This window comes from Kogia breviceps, chromosome 9 (assembly GCF_026419965.1).
Source record: "Kogia breviceps isolate mKogBre1 chromosome 9, mKogBre1 haplotype 1, whole genome shotgun sequence".
Classification (NCBI taxonomy): domain Eukaryota; kingdom Metazoa; phylum Chordata; class Mammalia; order Artiodactyla; family Physeteridae; genus Kogia; species Kogia breviceps.
Genome location: NC_081318.1, coordinates 15,179,862 through 15,200,871, shown reverse-complemented (window position 1 = coordinate 15,200,871; position 21,010 = coordinate 15,179,862). Strand labels below are relative to the sequence as shown.

Below are 21,010 nucleotides of genomic sequence, written 5' to 3'. Positions count from 1 at the left end.
CTGGTTCATCTGCAGTTGATTTGTACATATGACAAGTGGTTGGAGTCTAGTTTCATTTTTTTACTAACTGCCCCAGCACCATTGCTGAAAATACCATCCTTTCCTTAATGCACTGCCATCCCTATCAGTTATTAGGTATTTATATATGCATGAGTCTGTTTCTCAGTTCTTGTTTCTCAGCCAATTCTGATCTTTTTGTCTACTTGTCACTCCCCCAACTATTGCCACACTTTCTGAATCACTAATAGGTTTTTAAAAACCTGTGTGTTATTTGATTTTTTGGCTCCGTTGGTTCTTCGTTGCTGTGCACGGGCTTTCTCTAGTTGCGGAAAGCGGGGGCTCCTCTTCATGGTGGTGTGCGGGCTTCTCATTGCAGTGGCTTCTCTTGTTGCGGAGCACGGGCCCTAAGCGCGCAGGCTTCAGCAGTTGTGGCTCGCGGGCTCTAGAATGCAGGCTCAGTAGTTGTGGCACACGGGCTTAGTTGCTCCGTGGCATGTGGGATCTTCCCGGACCAGGGCTCGAACCCGTGTCCCTGCATTGGCAGGCAGATTCTTAACCACTGCGCCACCAGGGAAGCACCTTTACAATAGGTTTTGATAGCAGGTAAAACAGATCCTTGTGTAAAACCTCCCCTCCCACCATTTGTTGTTATTCTTCAGAAACATTTTTTGAATATTTTTAGCTGTTTGAATTATCATATGAATTTTACCATCCAGTTTCAAGTTCCAGAAAAAACTTGATAGGATATTGATTGTGGAAAATTGTTTCAGTTTTGGGAGAATTTATATGTTTGTAATGTTGAGTTTTCTAATCCACAGCTGTGCTATATCCCTTTTTTTTTTTTTTTTTGCAGTACTCGGGCCTCTCACCGCTGTGGCCTCTCCCGTCACGGAGCACAGGCTCAGCAGCCATGGCTCACAGGCCCAGCCGCTCTGCGGCACGTGTGATCCTCCTGGACCGGGGCACGAACCCATGTCCCCTGCATCGGCAGGCGGACTCTCAACCACTGCGCCACCAGGGGAGCCCCTATATTTTTTTTAGTGGCTCATTAAACACTTATAATTGTTCCTGTAGGGATTTTGCACACACATATTCTTAGGATTTTTCCTAGGTATTTGGTAGTTTTTGATGCTGTTGTAAATGATGTCCTATTTTAACTTCATTTTTACCTTTTTGTTCCTGGTAAATATAAATACAAATGTGTTTTAAATATGTATTTCTTTTCAGTAACTTTGTTGAATCTTACTAAATCTAGTAATTTCTCTATAAAACTTTGTTTGCCTTTTCTACGTATATAGTCATATCATCTGTGAATAACAACACTTTTTATTTCATCATTTCCAATCCTTAAACCTTTTCTTTTTCTCGTTTAACTGTGCTATCTAAAATCTCCAGTACACTGTTGAATTAAAGTGGTACCAGTGGTACCATTGTCTTATTCCTGATCTCACAGAGAAAACTTTTAAATATAGGATTTGCTATAGAGATTTTATAGATACCTTTTATAAGATTGTAGGTGTTATTTTAACTTATTAAACATATAATATATTGTTTTAATAGCCTATTCTTTATTCCATTGGTGAGGGAAGGACTCCCATCATAAGAATGACCCTAGACAAATGAGATGGACAGTAGTATATTAGTCACATATACTCACAGCCCTAGGGAGGAGGCCACTGCATGCCATGCAAGGCCACACAGGGACAGAGTGAACAACCAGGTACTGTGGGAGGCAGGCTTTGTATGCACTATTATGAAAGTAGGGTGCCCCCTGGTTCCCACAGGAGGATGTGATTGGCTTGTTTGAATAATTCTGTAAGCTGGCAAGGAACTGAAACCCACTATTTAAGGGTAAGCAGAAACTGTCTGGTCCCTTTGATAAAGGAGTAATTGTTTGTTAGGGGATCTTATCTGTGGTAGTAGAATGGGGAGGGATACTTGCAGTTAGGCTATCCGAATTCTGCCAGAATTGAGACAGCACAATATATAGGCCTTACACCACCTCATTTATTCCTAATATCCACAAAAGGTTTTTGGTTTGTTTTCTTCCTTAATTGTGAATAAATTTTTTTAAATCAAACACTTCATCTAGTGAGGATAATTTTTTTCTTTATTATATGGTGAATTCTAAGATTTAATTTTCTAATAATAGAATAACTTGCATTCCCAGGCAGAAGGCTACTTAGTGATGTTATATTATCCTTTTATGCATTGCAGAACTTGGTTAGCTAATATGTTATGATTTTTGCTTCTATGTTTATGAGAGAGGTGGCCTATGATTTTCCTTTTTTATATTACTTGTATGAAATTTTCTTTAGAGTTATGTGAACTTCTCTAGGTGTCAGTCCCTCCACTGAAACAATTAAAAAAAAATACTGGAAAAAATTACCAGAATGAACTATTTCAGACTCTGGACCTTGATCAAACACTTGAAAGAAGTAGGGGAGTGCTTGATGAAGGGAGAGGCTGCTGCTCTTTGATAAGAGGGCTCCAAAAATGGGGGTTGTATGTTTTGGTCAGTCTCACAGATCCTTTAGGGCTAGAGGGCTGGACTCTGGCATTTGCTGAGATGTAGAGATGGTAACTCTCTCCCCTTTTGGATCCAGACATTTAAGGACATCTTTGTCAGGTACTGGCTGGCTACCAGATAGTACGGAACAGAAACTTCACTAGGAATTCATACACACTTTGCAAAATAGTTTGGAAAAGTCACAAATGGACTGCTCCGGCAATCAATGAGCAAAACTCAGCAATCCCTGAGGAGTGGGAAAATTAGGGTTCTAGAGTAACCATAATAAACAAGATCTTTTTGAGTTTATCTTGCTCGGAGTTTGTTGAGTTTCTTAGACATGTATATTCATGTCTTTCATCACATTTAGGAAGTTTTTAGTCATTATTTCTTCAAATATTTTTTTCCCTGCCCTTTTCTTATGGGACTGCCATGACTTGTATGTTGGTATGTTTGACAGTATCTCACAGGTCCCTCAAGTTATGTTCATTTTTCTTCGAAACTACTTTTGCAAAGCCTTCCTTCTTATGTGTATTACTGACCTGTTATCTCAGCCTATGACCTCTTAGAGGTTTCTTTAAATGTGTAGATTTATTTATCTTTGGCTGCATTGCGTCTTCATTGCTGCACGTGTGCTTTCTCTAGTTGTGGCAAGCGGGGGCTACTCTTTGTTGCAGTGCGCTGGCTTCTCATTGCAGTGGCTTCTCTTGTTGCAGAGCACGTGCTCTAGGCGTGCGGGCTGCAGTAGTTGTGGCACGTGGGCTCAGTAGTTGTGGCTCGTGGGCTCTAGAGCACAGGCTCAGTAGTTGTGGCACACAGGCTTAGTTGTTCCATGGCATGTGGGAACTTCTCGGACCAGGGCTCAAACCCGTGTTCCCTGCATTGGCAGGTGGATTCTTAACCACTGCGCCACCAGGGAAGCCCCAAATGTGTAGATTTAAAAGTGTGTATACCTCTTTAAATGTTCTGATATGTGCTGCCAGAGAAGCAGCTGCAGCCCAGGGGAGCTGAATAAAGCCAAGCATCTCAGCTGACTCTCAGGGAACCCCCATGCTAACTAAATCACGTAATCCCCTAATTTTTGAGTACAAGATCCCGTCTACCTGGCACTAGCCAGCCACTTCAGGGATGTGGGCTGCTGTCCCCACTTTGCAGCAGAATTAAGAAATTGGGCATGGTAGCTGGTTCAAGCAAGCAGCCCTCTTACCAAAGTACAGCAGCCCCTTCCTTCGTTAAGCTCTTCCCTGATTTCTGTAAATGTCTGAACCAGTTTCAGAGTTCTGGAATAGTTGATTCTGATAGTTTTTTCCAGCTTAATGGTTGTTTTGGTAGAGAAACCAACCCCCCAAGCTGCCATTTTTTAAATGACATCCTTTGATGCCATTTTTGCTACTTTAGAGTAAATCACAGATTTGGCATTTCATCCTTAAATAGTTTAACTTGCATCTCCAAAAAATAAAGAAAGTAACCTTAGTAATCCCAATATCATTATTAGCATGGACAACTAAAATAGCTATTATTTCCTAGTGTTCTAGGAACAGAAGTCCATCTTCCCATTTACCCCCAAAAAATGTCCTTTAAGCTGTTTTGTTCAAACCAGAATCCAGTCAGAGATTAGCTATACAGCATGATATTTGGATATCATGTTTCTTAAGTCTTTCTTAATCTAGAATAGTTCCCTCTTCTATCTTCATTTCTATAATTTGTACTTGGTGGAGAGAACCAGTCAGATTATAAAATACTTTGCATTCTGGATTTGTGTGGTGTTCCCTCATAGGCTTTTTAAGTCATTCCTCTCAACTAGTAGTTTAGTTGATTATGCATGTTAAACCTTGTTAGGTAAGAATACTCCATAGGAGATGCTATATACTATGTATATAGTAGTTTGCTAGTTTTTGTGTTTGAGAAAAAGTATTTTTGCAAAAAGAACTTTTATGGACAGAAAAATAAAGTTACGTAGAAGGATAAACCACAAACATGGTTTAATAAAAATGGTTACCTATAGGAAATGGGGTAGATGGAATGAAATGGATGAGAGGGATAGGGATGGGAGTGAAATCTGGTATACTTTCTGATATAGTCTTTGACTTTTGAACCATGTAAATATTTTACATATTCAAAAATAATTATATTCCAAAATAAAAAAGTAAACTTTTAAAACTGAAAATATTATTTCTTTATCTAAAGAAACTAAAACAGCTTGGAATAGAAGTTGTGAGAGTGGATACCCTTGCCTTCTTCCAAATCACACCAGAAAGCATTTCATCATTAAATATGTTAGGTGTAGGATTTTCATACATGGTCTTTATCAGGTTGAGGAAGGAAGTTTCATTCTATTTCTAGGTTGCTGAGAGGTTATTTTTAAAAATCTTGCATGAGTGTTGAAATCTTCAAAGATGATCATATGGCTTTTCTCCTTTATTTTGTTAATATAGTGAATTACTTCAATTGATTTGAATGTTCAACCAACCCTTCACTTCTGTAATAAACCCTACTTAAATGATGTATTATCAATTTTATGTATTCTGAATTGGATTTTCTGATATTTCTTTAATGAGATATTGGTCTGTACTTTTCTTTCCTTGATTTTAATATCAGGGTAATTTTGGCCTTATAAAATGAGATGGGAAGTGTTCCTCCTCTATTTTCTAAAAGAATTGTTTAGAGTTAGTATTATCTTTAAATGTTTGATGGGATCCAGTGGTCCCTTTTAGGTCTAGACTTTTCTTTATGGGACAGGTTTTAAGTACGAATTCAATTGCTTTAATTGATATATTCAGGTTTTCTATTTCTTCTTGAGAAGATTCTGATAATTGTTTCTTTTAAAGAATCAACACATTTTGTCAAGTTGACAATATTCCCATACTTTTTTACGCTCCATGGAATCTGTAGAAATGGCCTCTTTTACTTTTGATTTTGATCATTTTTTTTCTTTTTCCTTGATCAGTCTAGCTAGAGGTTTATTAATTTTTCCCCTACCCCCAAGAACTGGCTTTGGTTTCATTGATTTTTTTTTTCTTTATTGCCATTTTCTTTCTTCTTCATTGTATTCTGCTCCTTATAATTTCCTTCCTTCTGTTTTTTTTTTTTTTTTTTGTGGATTAATTTGCTCTTCTGGCTTCTGTAGGAGAATGCTTAGACCATTGGTTTTTAGACCTTTCTTCATTAACACATATGTTGGTTGGAAGTAAGTTGTTCAGTTTCCAAATATTCGGGGGTTTTCCAGTTCTCTCTGTTACTACTGATTTCTAAGTTTATCTCATTGTACTCGTGGAACATATTTTGTGTGTTTTTAGTTCTTTTAACCCATACTTGGTTTATTGCCCAGCGTATGTTATATCTTGGTGAATATTCCATTCACGCTTTAAGAATATGTATTCTGCTAACATTAGGTGTTCTTTAAACATCAGTTGGATCAAGTTATTTGATTCTTTTGTTCAAGTCTTTTATGTCTTTACTGATTTTCTGTCTATTGTTCTATTGATTACTGAGAGGAGAGTTGAAATCTCCAACTATCATGTGGATTTGTCTGTTTCTCTTTAGAGCTGTATCAGTTTTTACATGATATGTTCTGACATGTTAATTAGGTACTTGAGCATTTAGGATTATATGTCTCGGTGAGGAATCAAGCTCTTTATCATTATACACTGTCCTCACTTTATATCTGGTAATAGTTCCAGTTCCGTAGTCTGCTCTGTCTGATACTATTATAAAGTCCTCGTGGTTTCATATGCTTATTATTTGAATGTGTATCTATTTCCATCCTTTCATTTTTTAAAACCTGTGTGTGTATTTAAATTGGGTTTCTTGTAGGTAGCATCTAATTGGGTCTTTTGTTATTTTCACACCCATATGTTTAAGTAGCAAGCCATCAATGGTATTGACAGGACCATGGACAGAGCGCTATTTTGCATTATATAGATCCTCTCCTTTTTCTCCCATGGATCTTGAAATATAGTTGCCTGACTAGTGGTGCTCCATCTCATGGTCCTGTCCTTCAACTCACTTATGTCTGTGATCCACAGTGTGTAATAAGAGGCTTTGACGCCACATACATCTCTTTTATGGAGATGGGCAGTCAAAGAGTTGCCAGCCATTCCTAGTACTTAATGTTCAAAGCCTAAGCCCTGCATTATGCTTAGGTTTAGACACTAAAACTTCACAAAGGAGATAGCAAATCATATTTACATCTCAAAACCCCAAAACTGTAAATATTTAATTTGTAGAATAAAAAGAATAAAACCAGATCCTAGTAAGTTTAAGTCCAGCTACTTTTATAAATGTGTAATTTAGGATCTATCATTAATCTCTTATATCAGTCATGTTTTTATGACCTTATAATTATCTAAACATCTTTCATGATTTCATTTGGCAAGCACAGAAACTTATGTATAACTTCAACAGTCCTTTTCCTTTAAAATATAGATAAATATAATACTGAATTGTTAGTTCTTTCAACTTGATTAATAAATAGTTGATTTCCTTGTTTAGCTTGTTCCCAGCACATACTCTGGCAACAGCAAAGAGAAGCAATTTGTAGCATTTGTACTAGTCTGTTTGCTTTACTATTTCTCTTGAATTAAAGTTGACTCCCTGCTTGCCTTTCAGATTTCAAATTTTCCCTTTTCAAAAATGGGAATTTTATTATGTTTCTGCAGTATCCCCACCCTTTCCAGGATAGTGTGTCAAAGAATCACTTTCTTCATATAGGCATTCAGGTATTTACTGTATAATATGCAGTGCCTTATTTTTTCTTCTACTGACAAGGTACATCTTGAGCTTGGGAATGAGGTATGGGTAAAGATGCAAATTTGAGATTTACCAACATTTGGCCTCATTGTTCCTTGTTAGGCTGAGGTACCTCTATGACTCAGAGTTCATTTGTGTAAGTCAGTAGATGATTTGAGGGAATGAGGTAGGTGAGGTTGTGCTGGTCCTTTCAGAAGGAGTCAGCTGTTATCTGGGGGCACAGAGTATGATGTACAGGTTTACCAGGTACCAGCCCAACATCGTTAGGCCCTTTTTATACATTTATTAATATAATCCTTATAACAGTTCTGCCTCAAATTTGTTCTGTTGAGCATGGAATATTTAGCACTATAACCGGAGCACAATAAGTTCTCAATATGGTAACCATTATCATGATTATTATGTACTGTTACTTTACAGAAGAGGAAATAGAGGCTCAGAAAGATTGTTTAGGGAATATAGAACAGTCAATAAAGAGGAATAATATAGGTCTATAGCTTTAAAGTCCATGCTATATCCTTTTTATTTAAATAGTTTCCATGTAGAATGTACATAAGATGTGTATGCAGAATTCAAATTCCAGAGTTGCCAGTTAGTAGTTGAACGACCACAGGCAAGTCATGGTGCTCAGTTTCGTGATCTGTAAAATGGGGATAATACTTAATGCACTAGAGCTGAGTAGCTGCTTACCAGTCCTCAGGCTTTCTTTTAACCCTAGACTGGGCATGAGGTTTCATTGGCTTGCAACCTATATATCTCCATGTGCTCTTAGGCCTTGGAAATGGTTTGGTTCAGGAAAGATAGATGGGCTTGAAATTAGTATTGGAAGGGAGCTGCTTATTCTTTCCTCCATCCTAGGCATAGCCTAGCCACTATCCAGAATTTTGTGTTAATCATTCCCTTGTTTTTCTTTATAGTTTATCAGCTATATATGCTTTCTTATATATTATTTTTGAACTCTGATAGAGTATAATACATATTCTTCTGGGACTTTCTTCACTTAACGTATTTTTGAGGATTCAGCCATCTGTAATTTACATGCATTGATTTCATTGCTGTATAGTGTTCTATCATTTGAATATACCACAGTATTTTTGTTCCGTTGATGGATATTTGGATTGTTTCTAGTTGTGGACTTTTCTGAAAAATGGTGCTATGAACATTGTTGAGCATGTTTCCTGATGCTGAAGAGTTTCTCCATGGTGAAACTGTGGATCACAAGATGTGTGCATCACTAAGGGAGTTCATTCACTCATTCACCAAATATTTATTGAGTACTGCTATGTGCCAGGTACATGTTTAGGTGCTTTGGAATATCTGTGAACTAACCAGACAATTTACATTTTACTTGGGATAGCCAGACAATAAACAATAAATATAAATAAATGAAACTGAAGGATAACTGCCAGAGAGAAAAGAATTAGAGCAGGATTAGGGGAATCTGTTGTGCAGGAAAGGTGGATGGGGGTGCAGGCATCATCAAAGGTAACATTTGAAAACAGACTTAAAGGAGACTATGCACCATTTAAAATTTTTTCAATCCACTAAATAACAGAAAGAAACAACTATGGCCATTAAGTACACAGTGATGAATGATTGAAGAAAATATCTACACACTTGTCACAGAATTATTTTTCTTTAGTTAATCAGATTTTAATCACTCTAATTTCTAGAAGGATATATTCCAGATGCTGATCTCCACCAGTCTTTATAGAGGAACTTTAAATGTGCTCAGACTGGAACAGAAATTACATTTTCCCACTAACTTTTTATGGGTAACAAAGCATTGTTCAGCTAGCATTTATTTGGGTTTAAATTCATTTAGGCCAAACTCACCACCATACATAAATGGAATTCTTTCTTTTTTAAAAAAAAATGTCTTTATTAGAGTATAATTGCTTTACAATGTTGTGTTAGTTTCTGCTGTACAACAAAGTGAATCAGCTGTATGTATACATATATCCCCATATCCCCTCCCTCTTGAGCCTCCCTCCCACCCTCCCTATCCCACCCCTCTAGGCTTCACAAAGCATCCAGCTGATCTCCCTGTGCTATGCAGCAGCTTCCCACTAGCCATCCATTTTACAACAAATGGGATCCTTAATTCGTGGACTAATATCCTATCTGTCAAAATGATGCAATCTGTGAACCCATGGCTTTCTAAGACATTTTTGTAAAGTGTGGTAGTACACGGCACTCTGGGGTCAGTCAGCCATGGGTTTAAATCACAGCTCCACTACTGTGTGACCTTGGTCAAGTTAATCAGATTCTCTGATCTCCATTTCCTCATTTGTATGAGGATAAAGCAGTACATATAAGGAGAGCACTAAATAAATGTTCTTTTTATTTTTTTTTAACTTTTTATTTTGAAATAATAATAGATTCATGGGAAGTTACAGAGAGATCCTTTGTACCCAGTTTTTTCCATTGATTACTTCTTATATAATTACAGTACAATATCAAAACCAGGAAATTAACATTGTTACAGTAGTGAGTATAGTTTTAATGCAACTTTATCACATGTGTAGATTCATATAACGTCACAATCAAGACGCAGAACTATTCCATCACCAAAGCTCTCCCTCTTGTTACCCCTTTATAGTCAAACCTACCCTCTCTCCCCACACCCCATTGTCCCTAATTTCAGGGAAAGCAGTAGTCTGTTTCCCATCTCTATAATCTTGTCATTTTGAGAATGATATGTAAATGGTTCATTCATAAGACGTTTGGAAATTGGCTTTTTAAAAATCTCACACTAATGCCCTTAAGATCCATCCAGTTTGTTGCATATATCAGTAATTAGTTCCCTTTGATTGGTGACTGTTATCCCATGGTATGGATGTACCACAGTTTATTTAACCATTAACTTATTTACGGAGATTTAGGTTGTTTCAAGTTTGGGGCTAATATGAATAACACTGAATTACGATATTTGTGTTCAGATTTTTGTGTGAACCTAAATTTATTTCTGCCCAGGAATGAGATTGCTGATTCATATGATAAATGTTATGTTTAGTTTTTTTAAGAAACTGCCAAACTGTTTTCCACAGTGGCTCTATTATTTTACATTCCCAGTGGGAATATATAAGAGATCTAATATCTGCACATTTTTTGTCAGCATTTGGCATTGTCACTACTTTTTATTTTAGCTGTTTTAATAGCTTTGTGCTGGTATCCCATCATGATCTTAATTTTCATTTATTTACCTGATGGCTAGTGATGTGGAACATCTTATCATGTGCTTATTTGCCATGTGCATATCCTTATTGATGAAATGTCTCTACATGTCTTTTGCCCATTTTCTAATTGGGTTTTTGTTTTTTTGAGTTTTGAGAATTCTTTATATATTGTAGATGTGAATCCATCAGATCTGTGGTTTGCAAATATTTTCTCCCAGTGTGTAGCTTGTTTTTTCATCTTCTTTATAGGTCTTTTGCAGAGCAAAAGTCTTAAATTTTGGTGAAATCAAATTCATCCGTATTTTTCTTTTATGGATTGTCTTTGATATGTCTAAGACCTTCAGGAAGTCCTACGTCCTTAAGATTTTCTCCTGTTTTCTTCCAAAGATTTTATAGTTTTATGTTTTATATTTAAATCTGATCCACTTTGAGTTAATTTTTATATAAAATGTGAAGGTTAGGTTGAAGTCCAATTTTTGCCTGTGAATACCCTGTTGTTTCAACAATTTGTTGAAAAGTCTTTCCTTCTTCCAATGAATTGTTCTTACACTTTTTGTCCAAAATCAGTTGTGCTTACTTGTGTGGGTGTATTTCTGGGTGCTGTATTCTGTTCCATTCATCTGTGCATGTATACTGCCAATACTACCCTGTCTAACTCACTACGTGTAAGTCTTAAAATTGGATAGTGAGTCTTCTCACGATATTTTTGTTTTTCCAGACTTGCTTTAGCTATCCTAGTTCCTTTCCTTTTCCACATAAATCTTGGAATAATCTTGTCTATATTTACAAAGAGATCTAGCTAGGATTTTGATAGGAATACACTAGCCTATAGATCAATTTGGGGAGAATTGACATCTTTACTGTGTTGAGTCTTCCAATCCATGAACACAGTATATCTCTCATCAGCATTTTGGAGTTAATCAGTATAAAAATGCTTTTGCACCTCTGTCAAAAATCAGTTGGCCCTACTTGTATAGGTCTGTTTCAGGTCTCTATTTCATTCATCTGTGTGTCTATTCTTTGGTCAATAACAGGCATTCCTGATTACTGTTGCTATATAAGCCTTGAAATTGGATATAGTGATTCCTCCACTTTATTCTTCTTTCCATTATCGATTCAGCTATTATAATGCATTTGCCATTTATTTATTTATGGCTGCGTTGGGTCTTCGTTGCTGCGTGTGGGCTTTCTCCAGTTACAGCAAGCAGGTGCTACTCTTCGTTGTGGTGTGCAGGCTTCTCGTAACAGTGACTTCTCTTGTTGCAGAGCACGTGCTCTAGGCACGCGGGCTCAGTAGTTGTGGCATGAGGGCCTAGAGCACGCAGGCTTCAGTAGTTGTGACCTGTGGGCCCAGTAGTTGTGGCACATAGGCTTAGTTGCTCCGTGGCATGTGGGATCTTCCCAGACCAAGGATCGAACCTGTGTCCCCTGCATTGGCCGGCGGATTCTGAACCACTGCACCAACAGGGAAGTCCTTCATTTGCCTTTTAATATAAATATTAAAACAATATTGTCTATATCTACAAAAAAAATATTGTTGGGTTTGTATTAGGAATTCTGTTAAACTGGTAGATCACATTAAGGAGAATTTACCTCTTTACTACATTAGTTATCTCTATCCATGAACGTTGTCTCTCCATATATTTAGACCTTTTTTGATTTCTTAATTTTGTAGTTTTCAGCGTACAAGTAATATACATGTTTGTTAGTATTTCATTTTGTTTAGAGCCGATTTCCATGTAGTTAAAAGGCTGTTCAAATTATCTCATATATGTTTGTGCCTTTTGAGGAATTGGTCCATTTTACTTATATTGTCATTTTGTTTGAGTAGTGTTAATATTTCTCTGTCATTCTTTTTTTCTTTTCTTTTTTTTTTTTTTGCGGTACGCGGGCCTCTCACTGTTGTGGCCTCTCCCGTAGCGGAGCACAGGCTCCAGATGCGCAGGCTCAGCGGCCATGGCTCACGGGCCCAGCCACTCCACAGCATGTGGGATCTTCCTGGACCGGGGCACGAACCCATGCCCCCTGCATCGGCAGGCGGACTCTCAACCACTGTGCCACCAGGGAAGCCCTCTCTGTCATTCTTTTGCTGTCTGTATGGTCTATAGTGATATCTCCATTTTTATTCTTTGTTTGGTAAGTTGTGTCTTCTCCTTTGTCTTTGTCAGTCTTGCTGGAGGTTTGTTAATTTTATTGACCTTTTTGAATAACGAGTTTTTTGTTGAATTGACTTTTCAGTTTTCAATTTCATTCACTTCTGCTCTTATATTTATTATTTCCTGCCTCCTGTGAGGTAAAGATTGAAGTCTAAGTTTCCCTTGCTGCATCCTTTGATATCCTGAGAGGGAGGCCCTCCTTCTTACTGGTCAATGGTGTGGAAGTTGATGCTCCCACCAGGCCTCTGTTGATACCTCCCTGGCTAGTAGGGGTATGGGTGCCTACTTATTGCTTCCCATGTGTTCTTCATTGACACATCTAAGGAGTGGGGATATAGGGGCGAGGGAGGTTACTGGTAAATAGTGATAAAAGTCCAGACTTTCCACTACCCTTCAGCATGGAGGTGGAGGGGTACCTCATTACTGTCCTGGAGGTACAAGCTCAGGCTCCTCACATAGTCTCCGCTGACACGGCTGGGGGCCTCATTACCACCCAGTGAGGACCAAAGCCCTAACTCCCCACCAGGCTTCTCTGACACAGCCAGCAGGAGATGGTTGGGGCACCTGGTTTCTGCTTGGCCAGGGTAGAAGTCTAGGTTTCCCATTAGGTCTTTGCTGGTGGGAGAGGAAGCACATTTTTTTCTGTGGTGTTTTGCTGGAGTACTTTACTTTCTTGCCAGGCTACCCTTTTCCTGTCCTCTGGATAGAGGGAGCAGGCTTTTGTGGACTTTTTTTTTGTTTATACCTGTTGGTATTTCTGAGATGGTAGCTTCATGAGCACCTACTTTGGCATATATGAGGCTAAAAGAAAACCCAGTGAACTCACCATTGTCATTCCTTGGGTCCTGAGGTCTCTAGACAGTCTGCTTCCTGTCTACCTTTCTCAGTTTTATGTAGAATGTCTAGAGTCTTTAGCTGTACTTATCTGGAATAAGGAAAAACATGTTTACTCAAACTTTCCATTTTGTGAAATGCATTGTCACATTTTTACAGATTTTAATTACTAATTTCTTGTCAGTGCTATGTTTCAGGTATATCTTCTCCCAATCGGGGGCTTATCTTCTCACTTTCTTCATGGTAATCTTTTGTCTAACTGTAGTTCCTTTTTTTTTTTTTTTTTTTTAGTGGTACGCAGGCCTCTCACTTTTGTGGCCTTTCCCGTTGCGGACCACAGGCTCCCGACACGCAGGCTCAGCGGCCATGGTTTACGGGCCCAGCCGCTCCACAGCATGTGGGATCTTCCCGGACCGGGGCACGAACTAGTGTCCCCTGCATTGGCAGGCGGACTCTCAACCACTGCGCCACCAGGGAAGCCCTAACTGTAGTTCTTAACTTTAATGAACTTATTCATCTTTCTCTTATGCTCTTGCTCTTTGTTTCTTGATTGAGAAATTTATTCCAGCCCTAAGGTTACACAGATACTCTCCTGTATTTCCTCTTGAAAGTTTTAAAGTTCTTAATCTATCCTATCCAAAAGAATTTTTTTTGAATTTTATTTTATTTTACTTTTTTATACAACAGGTTCTTACTAGTTATCTAGTTTATACATATTAGTGTATGTATGTCCATCCCAATCTCCCAGTTCATCCCACCACCACCACCACCCCCACTTTCCCCCCTTGGAGAATTATTTTTTGAATTAAGGAGAGATCTGATTTTACCCTCCTCCCACTGTAGCAAACTATAGCACCCCTTTTCCACCAAATTCTAGTGCCACATCTGTCTTGTGTTTCTGGTACATATATTCTGTTCCATTTTTGTTTATCCTTTCATAAATATCACACCATCTTAATTACCATAGCTTTATATGTTTACTGTGTTATTTGGTAGACATGTTCCCCCACCTTGTCAAAACTCTATTGCATTCCCTGTTGGTATTATGATTAAAAACTGCATTGAATGTATAGACATGTCTGGGGAGAACTGGCATCTTTACCATCAAGAACGTGGTGTTTTCATTACTTAGATTTTTTTTAATGATTTTAAATATAGCTTAACGTTTTTCTACACAATGGCCTTACACATTAAAAAAAATTACTATTAAGTACTTTTTTTGTTGCAATTGTAAAATAGTTTTTTTAATTAAAATTTGTGTTTATTGCTTGTATATACAAATGAAATTGACCTTTAGATTACTTTGTGTTCATTCTTATGCATTTCATTTTGAAAAAAAATGTATCTCGGAATCTTACTGCAGTCTCCTTGGTAAAAATTACTGCATCAAGTTTATATTAAATTTTCTAATTTAATTGAAATTTTAGATTTTAATTCATTCACAATTATTAATTATTTATTGTTTTACCAAGCACTATGAAAGATTCATGCCCCCCCCACCCAAAAGGAACACTGTTTGCACTTGTTAAAGGAAGCAGATTGGTGTTTTTGAATCGAGATTGAACAAAAACAAACATAAACAAAATGGGTATGTCTGTGTTCCACTTTCAGAAATCCTGATTTCATAGGTCCAGAGAGAACCAGAACTCTCATTCTTTTAAAGTCTCCATATGATTCTGCACATCTCTATTTGAAAAACACTGTGAGAGAAGTTGCTAAACAATAAAAAGAGTAGTCAAAAGGATATTTATTTGGAAGGGTATCTCATTTAAAATTATGAGCATTTATTCATCATTTAATATACTAGTGTAGGACACATACACACCACATGTATACACACACGTTTGGGTGCACACACGCATCTAAAACCCCTATATATACATAAATTGAATTGCTTTGTGTCAAGTAATAGGTATGAATTTGAAGAGAGTGGATATTCACAGAATCCATTCACAGTTTGGATGAGATGTGTTGGGTTAGGACTCAGTACGTTTGTATTAAAACTTAGAACGTGAGCTATGGATATAAAGAACAGAATTGGTGGTTGCCTGAAGTGGGGGTAGGGGGTGGGCGAAATGGGTGAAAAGGGTCAAAAGGTAGAAATTTCCAATTATAAAATGAGTAAGTCATGGGGATGTAATGTACAGTATGGTGACTATAGTTAGGAATACTGTATTGTATACTTGAAGGTAGCTAGAGGAGTGGATCTTTAAAGTTCTCACCACCAGAAAAAAAAAGTAATTGTGCATGGTCACAGATGTTAACTGAATTTTTGTGGTGATCATTTTGTGATATATACAAATATCAAATCATTACGTTGTACACCTTAAACTAATTTTAATGTTATGACAATTATACTTGAATTTAACCAAAAACAACTTAGAACACATTTTGTCTTTCCCAGTGGGAGTCATTCGATGTCCAGTTTGCAGCCAAGAATGTGCCGAGAGACACATCATAGATAATTTTTTTGTGAAGGACACTACTGAGGTTCCCAGCAGTACAGTAGAAAAGTCTAATCAGGTAAGTGTATTAAGTCTTGACTCTTTTGCCTCCTCTTAATGAGGCAGCCTGAAATGCTGGAGAACTTACCATGCATTTGGTTGTTTTGTCTCAAACGTATCTTTTAACTAATTGCAGATGCCCCCTTCACCTTGCTTGGCTTTCTTTTTCCTTCCTTTTAACATATTTGCTGGATTAACTGGGTTGTTAGTCCAGTAGAGTTAGCCTTATTCTGAATTTTGCTGACCTCTCCTTAAGTCATTTAACATGCTTCCTTGTCTCCTATATTTTGTGTAAACAGATGATCAAAATTTAGAGGCTGTTTCATAAGAATACTTTCATCCATATGTCTGTGTGTATTTCAAGCAGGAAGCTTATGATGTCTGGTTGTCTTTTTCCTGATGTTAATGGTGTTAATGAGCACTGCCAATATTCCATATTTCATTAGGACTTTGAAAAATGGTGACATTTTCATTCTGTCATTCCCCTTTATTTCTCAACTGGAATAGAAAGAAAACAGGTTCTTCTTCTATTCTTAGGTTATACAAGAAAGGTGGTTAAATGCTTGATTCTTTCCCTTTAGTTGCTAATTATTAGAGTAGTGACTTCGTTTCTTAGCATTCTTCAGAGGTGACGTAATGAGTGGTGTGTATGTGTGTTTATTGTTATGAACTCATAGATTTTTAACATAAAATGTGTTGTAGTTATTCCTATTGGTGCTCAATTTGTGCCATCTTGGCAGTGAGGATTCCTGAGCCCTTCTGATACAATCGCAGTGTCACTGTTATCTCCTTTGCTTTTTATTTTGACAAGATATTGTTCATTTTCTGTTCTACACCTGGAACCAGCAGGTGGTTGGTTCTCCTAGGAGCCTTGGTTCCTTTTAGTCTGAAATGGTATTTAGAGAGCACAATATGGATACTAGGGGTGCTCATCACCATTGAGTTGGTCATTTTTCTAGGACTTTCAGGAGAATGATTTAACAGATACTTTCTATTTTAAAAAGAGAGAAAGGGAAAATATAACAAGTATATATTGACATTTTGAAGTTGAATCTGGCATTGTAGATGTTCACAGAAAACTCAAGCAAATAGGAAGCCAACTAAGACGATCAAGTCCCTTTTTCCTCTGGCATTGCAGTCTTCCTCCAGCACCACCTATTGCTAGAGTTTAATGTGGAACCAGCTCATTAAGCATAACTGAGCCTTGCAGAGTAAGAGTATAGAAGAATAGAGTTAGTATTGAAAGTGGAAATTATAGCATTATCTCTGTCAAAACAGAAAACAAGAAGACAGTAATTACTATATGTATGTACTGGAGATATTCAATCAAATCACCATGTTTTAAAGTTACTTGAAATAAGTAATTCTTCTCTGTATGGTTAAGCCACCCACTTGATAGGCAGGTTCATTCGTTTCATTTTGCTTTTGTTTAGGGTTTTGTTTAGGGCTTTAGTTTTTTTTTAATTTGAAATTTGTTTAACTACATATAGAACATTCATATACTGGTTCCAAAATAAAATCTATGAAACAGTATATTCAAAGAACTCAAACTTCTATCTCCATCTCACCTACCCCTCTACCTTATTTTTTCTCTGCCTTATAGCTAACCATTTAATTTCTTTTATGTTTTATCCTTACACTTTTAATATTATTTTATAATCTAAGTGATTTTATGTTATTTTTAACATTTAAGCAAATAAGTCATCTCATCCCATCCCATCCTCATCCTTCCTAGGTAAGCAGTAGTATGATGTGCTTTAACACTTTGCTTTTTTACTTTTTATACTAGAGGTCCTTCCTTAACATTATGTATAGAAATCCCATGCTCCTTTTGCCACATAATGTGGAGATTAAGTTTTAGGTGACATCCTTATAGAGGTGATAGTTGAAGCTGAGGGAGTAGGTGAGACCAATCCCTAGACCTAACAAAAATCTACAGAATCAGAGGAGAAAGAGTAGTGGTGGGGTCCAGAGAGGCAATCTGGGATATAAGAGAATCTGGAAGGTTTAAGGAATCCAAATGATTTCTAGGAAGTAAGTCAGTGGCATCAAATGATGTTAGAAAGGTAGAAGACAAGAACTGAGAAAGGGCAGGTTTTGGTTTATGGAAATATTATCCAGGTATTTGGAATTTGGCTAATGTAAACCATTGACTGAGGGGAAAATTTTTTTTCCCAACCACAAATGATATCATGAGGACTGCTTATGTGCTGTGTAACCTTAATACCTTTTCTCAGAGAATAGTGCCACCATCTACACAGTTATATAAGCTGGAAAAAAAGGTGCTATCTCTTCTTCATTTCATATCCAGTGCATCCTCCAAACCAGTCAGTTTTACTTCCCAAATCTCCTTCATTCATCTCCACTTCTACCACTGCAAAGGGCTCCTACCTATCTCTAAGCAGAAGCACTTGCCCTTTTTCTAATCTCTTCTCTACATTGCAGGGACAGTGATTTTAAAAATGCACATCAGGCCATGTCACTTACTTAAAAGCTTTTAGGAGACTTCTTGAGACAAAGACCAAAATTGTCACCTGATCCTTCTTGATCTGGCCCCGGCCTCGCCGCCAGCTCCTTCTGTTGCCAGTCTTCCCCTTGATCTCTCCACTTGAGTCCTACTGGCTTTCTGTCGCTTCTTTGAGCCTGCCAGGTTCTTGCTGGAGGCTTTGGTACATGCTGTTCTCTCTGCCTAGAAAGCTGTTATCAGTAATTGATGACTCAACTTTCTTATCTTGGTGCAAATATGATCTCTTTAGAGAAAGCCTCGCCTGGGTAATCTCTCCTCTCATTTTCCCCAACCATTCAACCCCACTAAAAACAGATCACTTTCCCCCATCATATGTTCTTCTAGCTTCTCATACTTTTTCCTTTATGGCACTTCTCAATTTGTAGTTATGTATTAGTATCATTGTTTCAATAATGTTTGACTTCCTCACAACCACTCAGTAAAATTCATAACCACTCAGTAAAATTTATGTTATTACCCTTATTTTAAAGATGAGCATTCTAAGTAACCTGTCCAAGACTACTCATCCAGTAAGTAGGGGAACTGGATTTGAACCTACACTTCATCTAGGAGACTGGGTGTCATAAGGGCAAGGATTGTGTTTGCTTTTTCTGATGGTTATATCCTCAACAGTTAGCATAGTGCCTAGAATATTTGATACATTGAACTAAGGGCAATGTCCTTATATTTCCATTTCATATGTTTATAATTTAAAACATAGTATCAGTTTAAATTTATGAACACTGTTAAGATAACTGATAGAGTCAAGTATAGTTGGTATATCATTTCTGTATGATTAGTCATGTGACCACCTTTTCTTTATTCTCAAAAATTGATGCGATGTTTCTTTTATTAGGTATGTACAAGCTGTGAGGACAATGCAGAAGCTAATGGGTTTTGTGTAGAGTGTGTTGAATGGCTCTGCAAGACATGCATCAGAGCTCATCAAAGGGTGAAATTCACAAAAGACCACACTGTGAGACAGAAAGAGGAAGTATCTCCAGGTAATAAATTAATTTTTAAATTTCATTTTTTCTCTCTCCCTCCCAAGTCATTCTTTCTTTCCCATGCTAACTTGATTTGATACACTCGTAAGCATTAAATATACTCTTATCTTTTACTACAAGGAAGTCTATATTATGGCTGAATTTGAATACTTGTAAATGTTGGTAAGTATGAATAGATACAGAATTCTGCTTTATATTTATACTCACAACCCTCCTTCTCCTGAATTTGGTATGAACGTACAACATGTGAAAAAGTTGCCTTTAAAACTTATTTTCTGTATACACTATTGATACTATGTATAAAATAGGCAACCAACGAGAACATACTGTATAGCACAGGGAACTCTACTTAATGCACTGTAGTGACCTAAATGGGAAGGAAATCCAAAAAAGAGGGAATATATGTATACATGACTCATTTTGCTGTACAGTAGAAACTAACACAACATTGTAAAGCAACTATATTCCAATAAAAATTTAAAATTTTTTTAAAACTTATATTCTCTCTTATCTCTTATTTTTTAAGATGATAAGGGGTGGGCTTAAAAAAAACAACTCTTTTCTCTCTGATATTCTTATAGTAAACCTGTTTCATGATATTTGTTATGTAGATAACCAAAGAAGCTTTGCTTTTTATGTATTTAATTATGGTTTCTTGGTTTTTATTGTGTTGCTTATAATGTAAAGTTCACTAGTAACATTTTTGTATAGTAAAATATGTGTAACTTAAAATCTGACATTCTGACCATTTTTAAGTGTACAAATCATTGGCACTAATTGTATTCAAAGTATTAGGCAACCATCACCACCATTTCCAAAATGTTTTTAGCGCTTCCAAAAGAAACTGTACACAATAAATAATAATTGCCCATTCCCCTCTCCTCACCATTCCCTGCTAACTTCTAATCTACTATCTGTCTCAATGAATTTGCTTATTCTAGATATTTCATACAAGTGGCATCATATGGTATTTGTCCCTCAATGTCTGGCTTATTTCACTTACCACAGTAGTGTTTTCAGGTTTTATCCATGTTGTAATATTTATCAGCATCTTGTTGATTTTTATGGCTCATTAGTATATTTCTGTTTAAACATTAATCCACTGCTTTTTATTCATTGAGTCAACCAGTGTTTGTATGCCTATTCTATATTCCAGGAACTTTGCTAGATTAAAGAGATGAAAAAGTGAATAAGATAGGTACTTCCTACCCTCCAGGAGTTATTAGTATGATGAAGACTATGAACAAATTAGCAATCATAGTTTAGCCTCATAAGTTCTGTAGGAGCACATGAAAGGAGTACCAAACTCAGATTTGGGGATTTACATTGAAGGCCACATCTGGGACTTGAGAACTGAAGCACATGCACAAATTTCCAGAGGGGGAACGTTGAGTGTAGCTGGAGAGTAAGATGCAAGAAGAGGAGCAGTAAGAGATGAGGCCAGGAGTCTTGAGACACAGGAAAAGGGGGATATAATTTCTGAGAACACTGGTGAAGAAGAGACACAAAAGAGAAAAGGCCAGGTATATACTCAGGTAAATTTAATAGATTAGTTCTAGAAAGACT

General features: G+C 37.0%; 1 protein-coding gene across 2 annotated transcripts in view; it reads left to right on the top strand.

The window, feature by feature from the left end:
* Positions 1 to 21,010, top strand: part of TRIM24 (tripartite motif containing 24) — a 91,620-nt gene that overhangs the window by 23,027 nt on the left and 47,583 nt on the right. For both annotated transcript variants that reach the window (XM_059074876.2, XM_059074875.2), the window contains exons 2-3: positions 15,832 to 15,950; positions 19,294 to 19,441. In XM_059074876.2, coding sequence (XP_058930859.1) covers positions 15,832 to 15,950; positions 19,294 to 19,441 — 267 coding nt within the window. The remainder of the gene's footprint in view (positions 1 to 15,831; positions 15,951 to 19,293; positions 19,442 to 21,010) is intronic.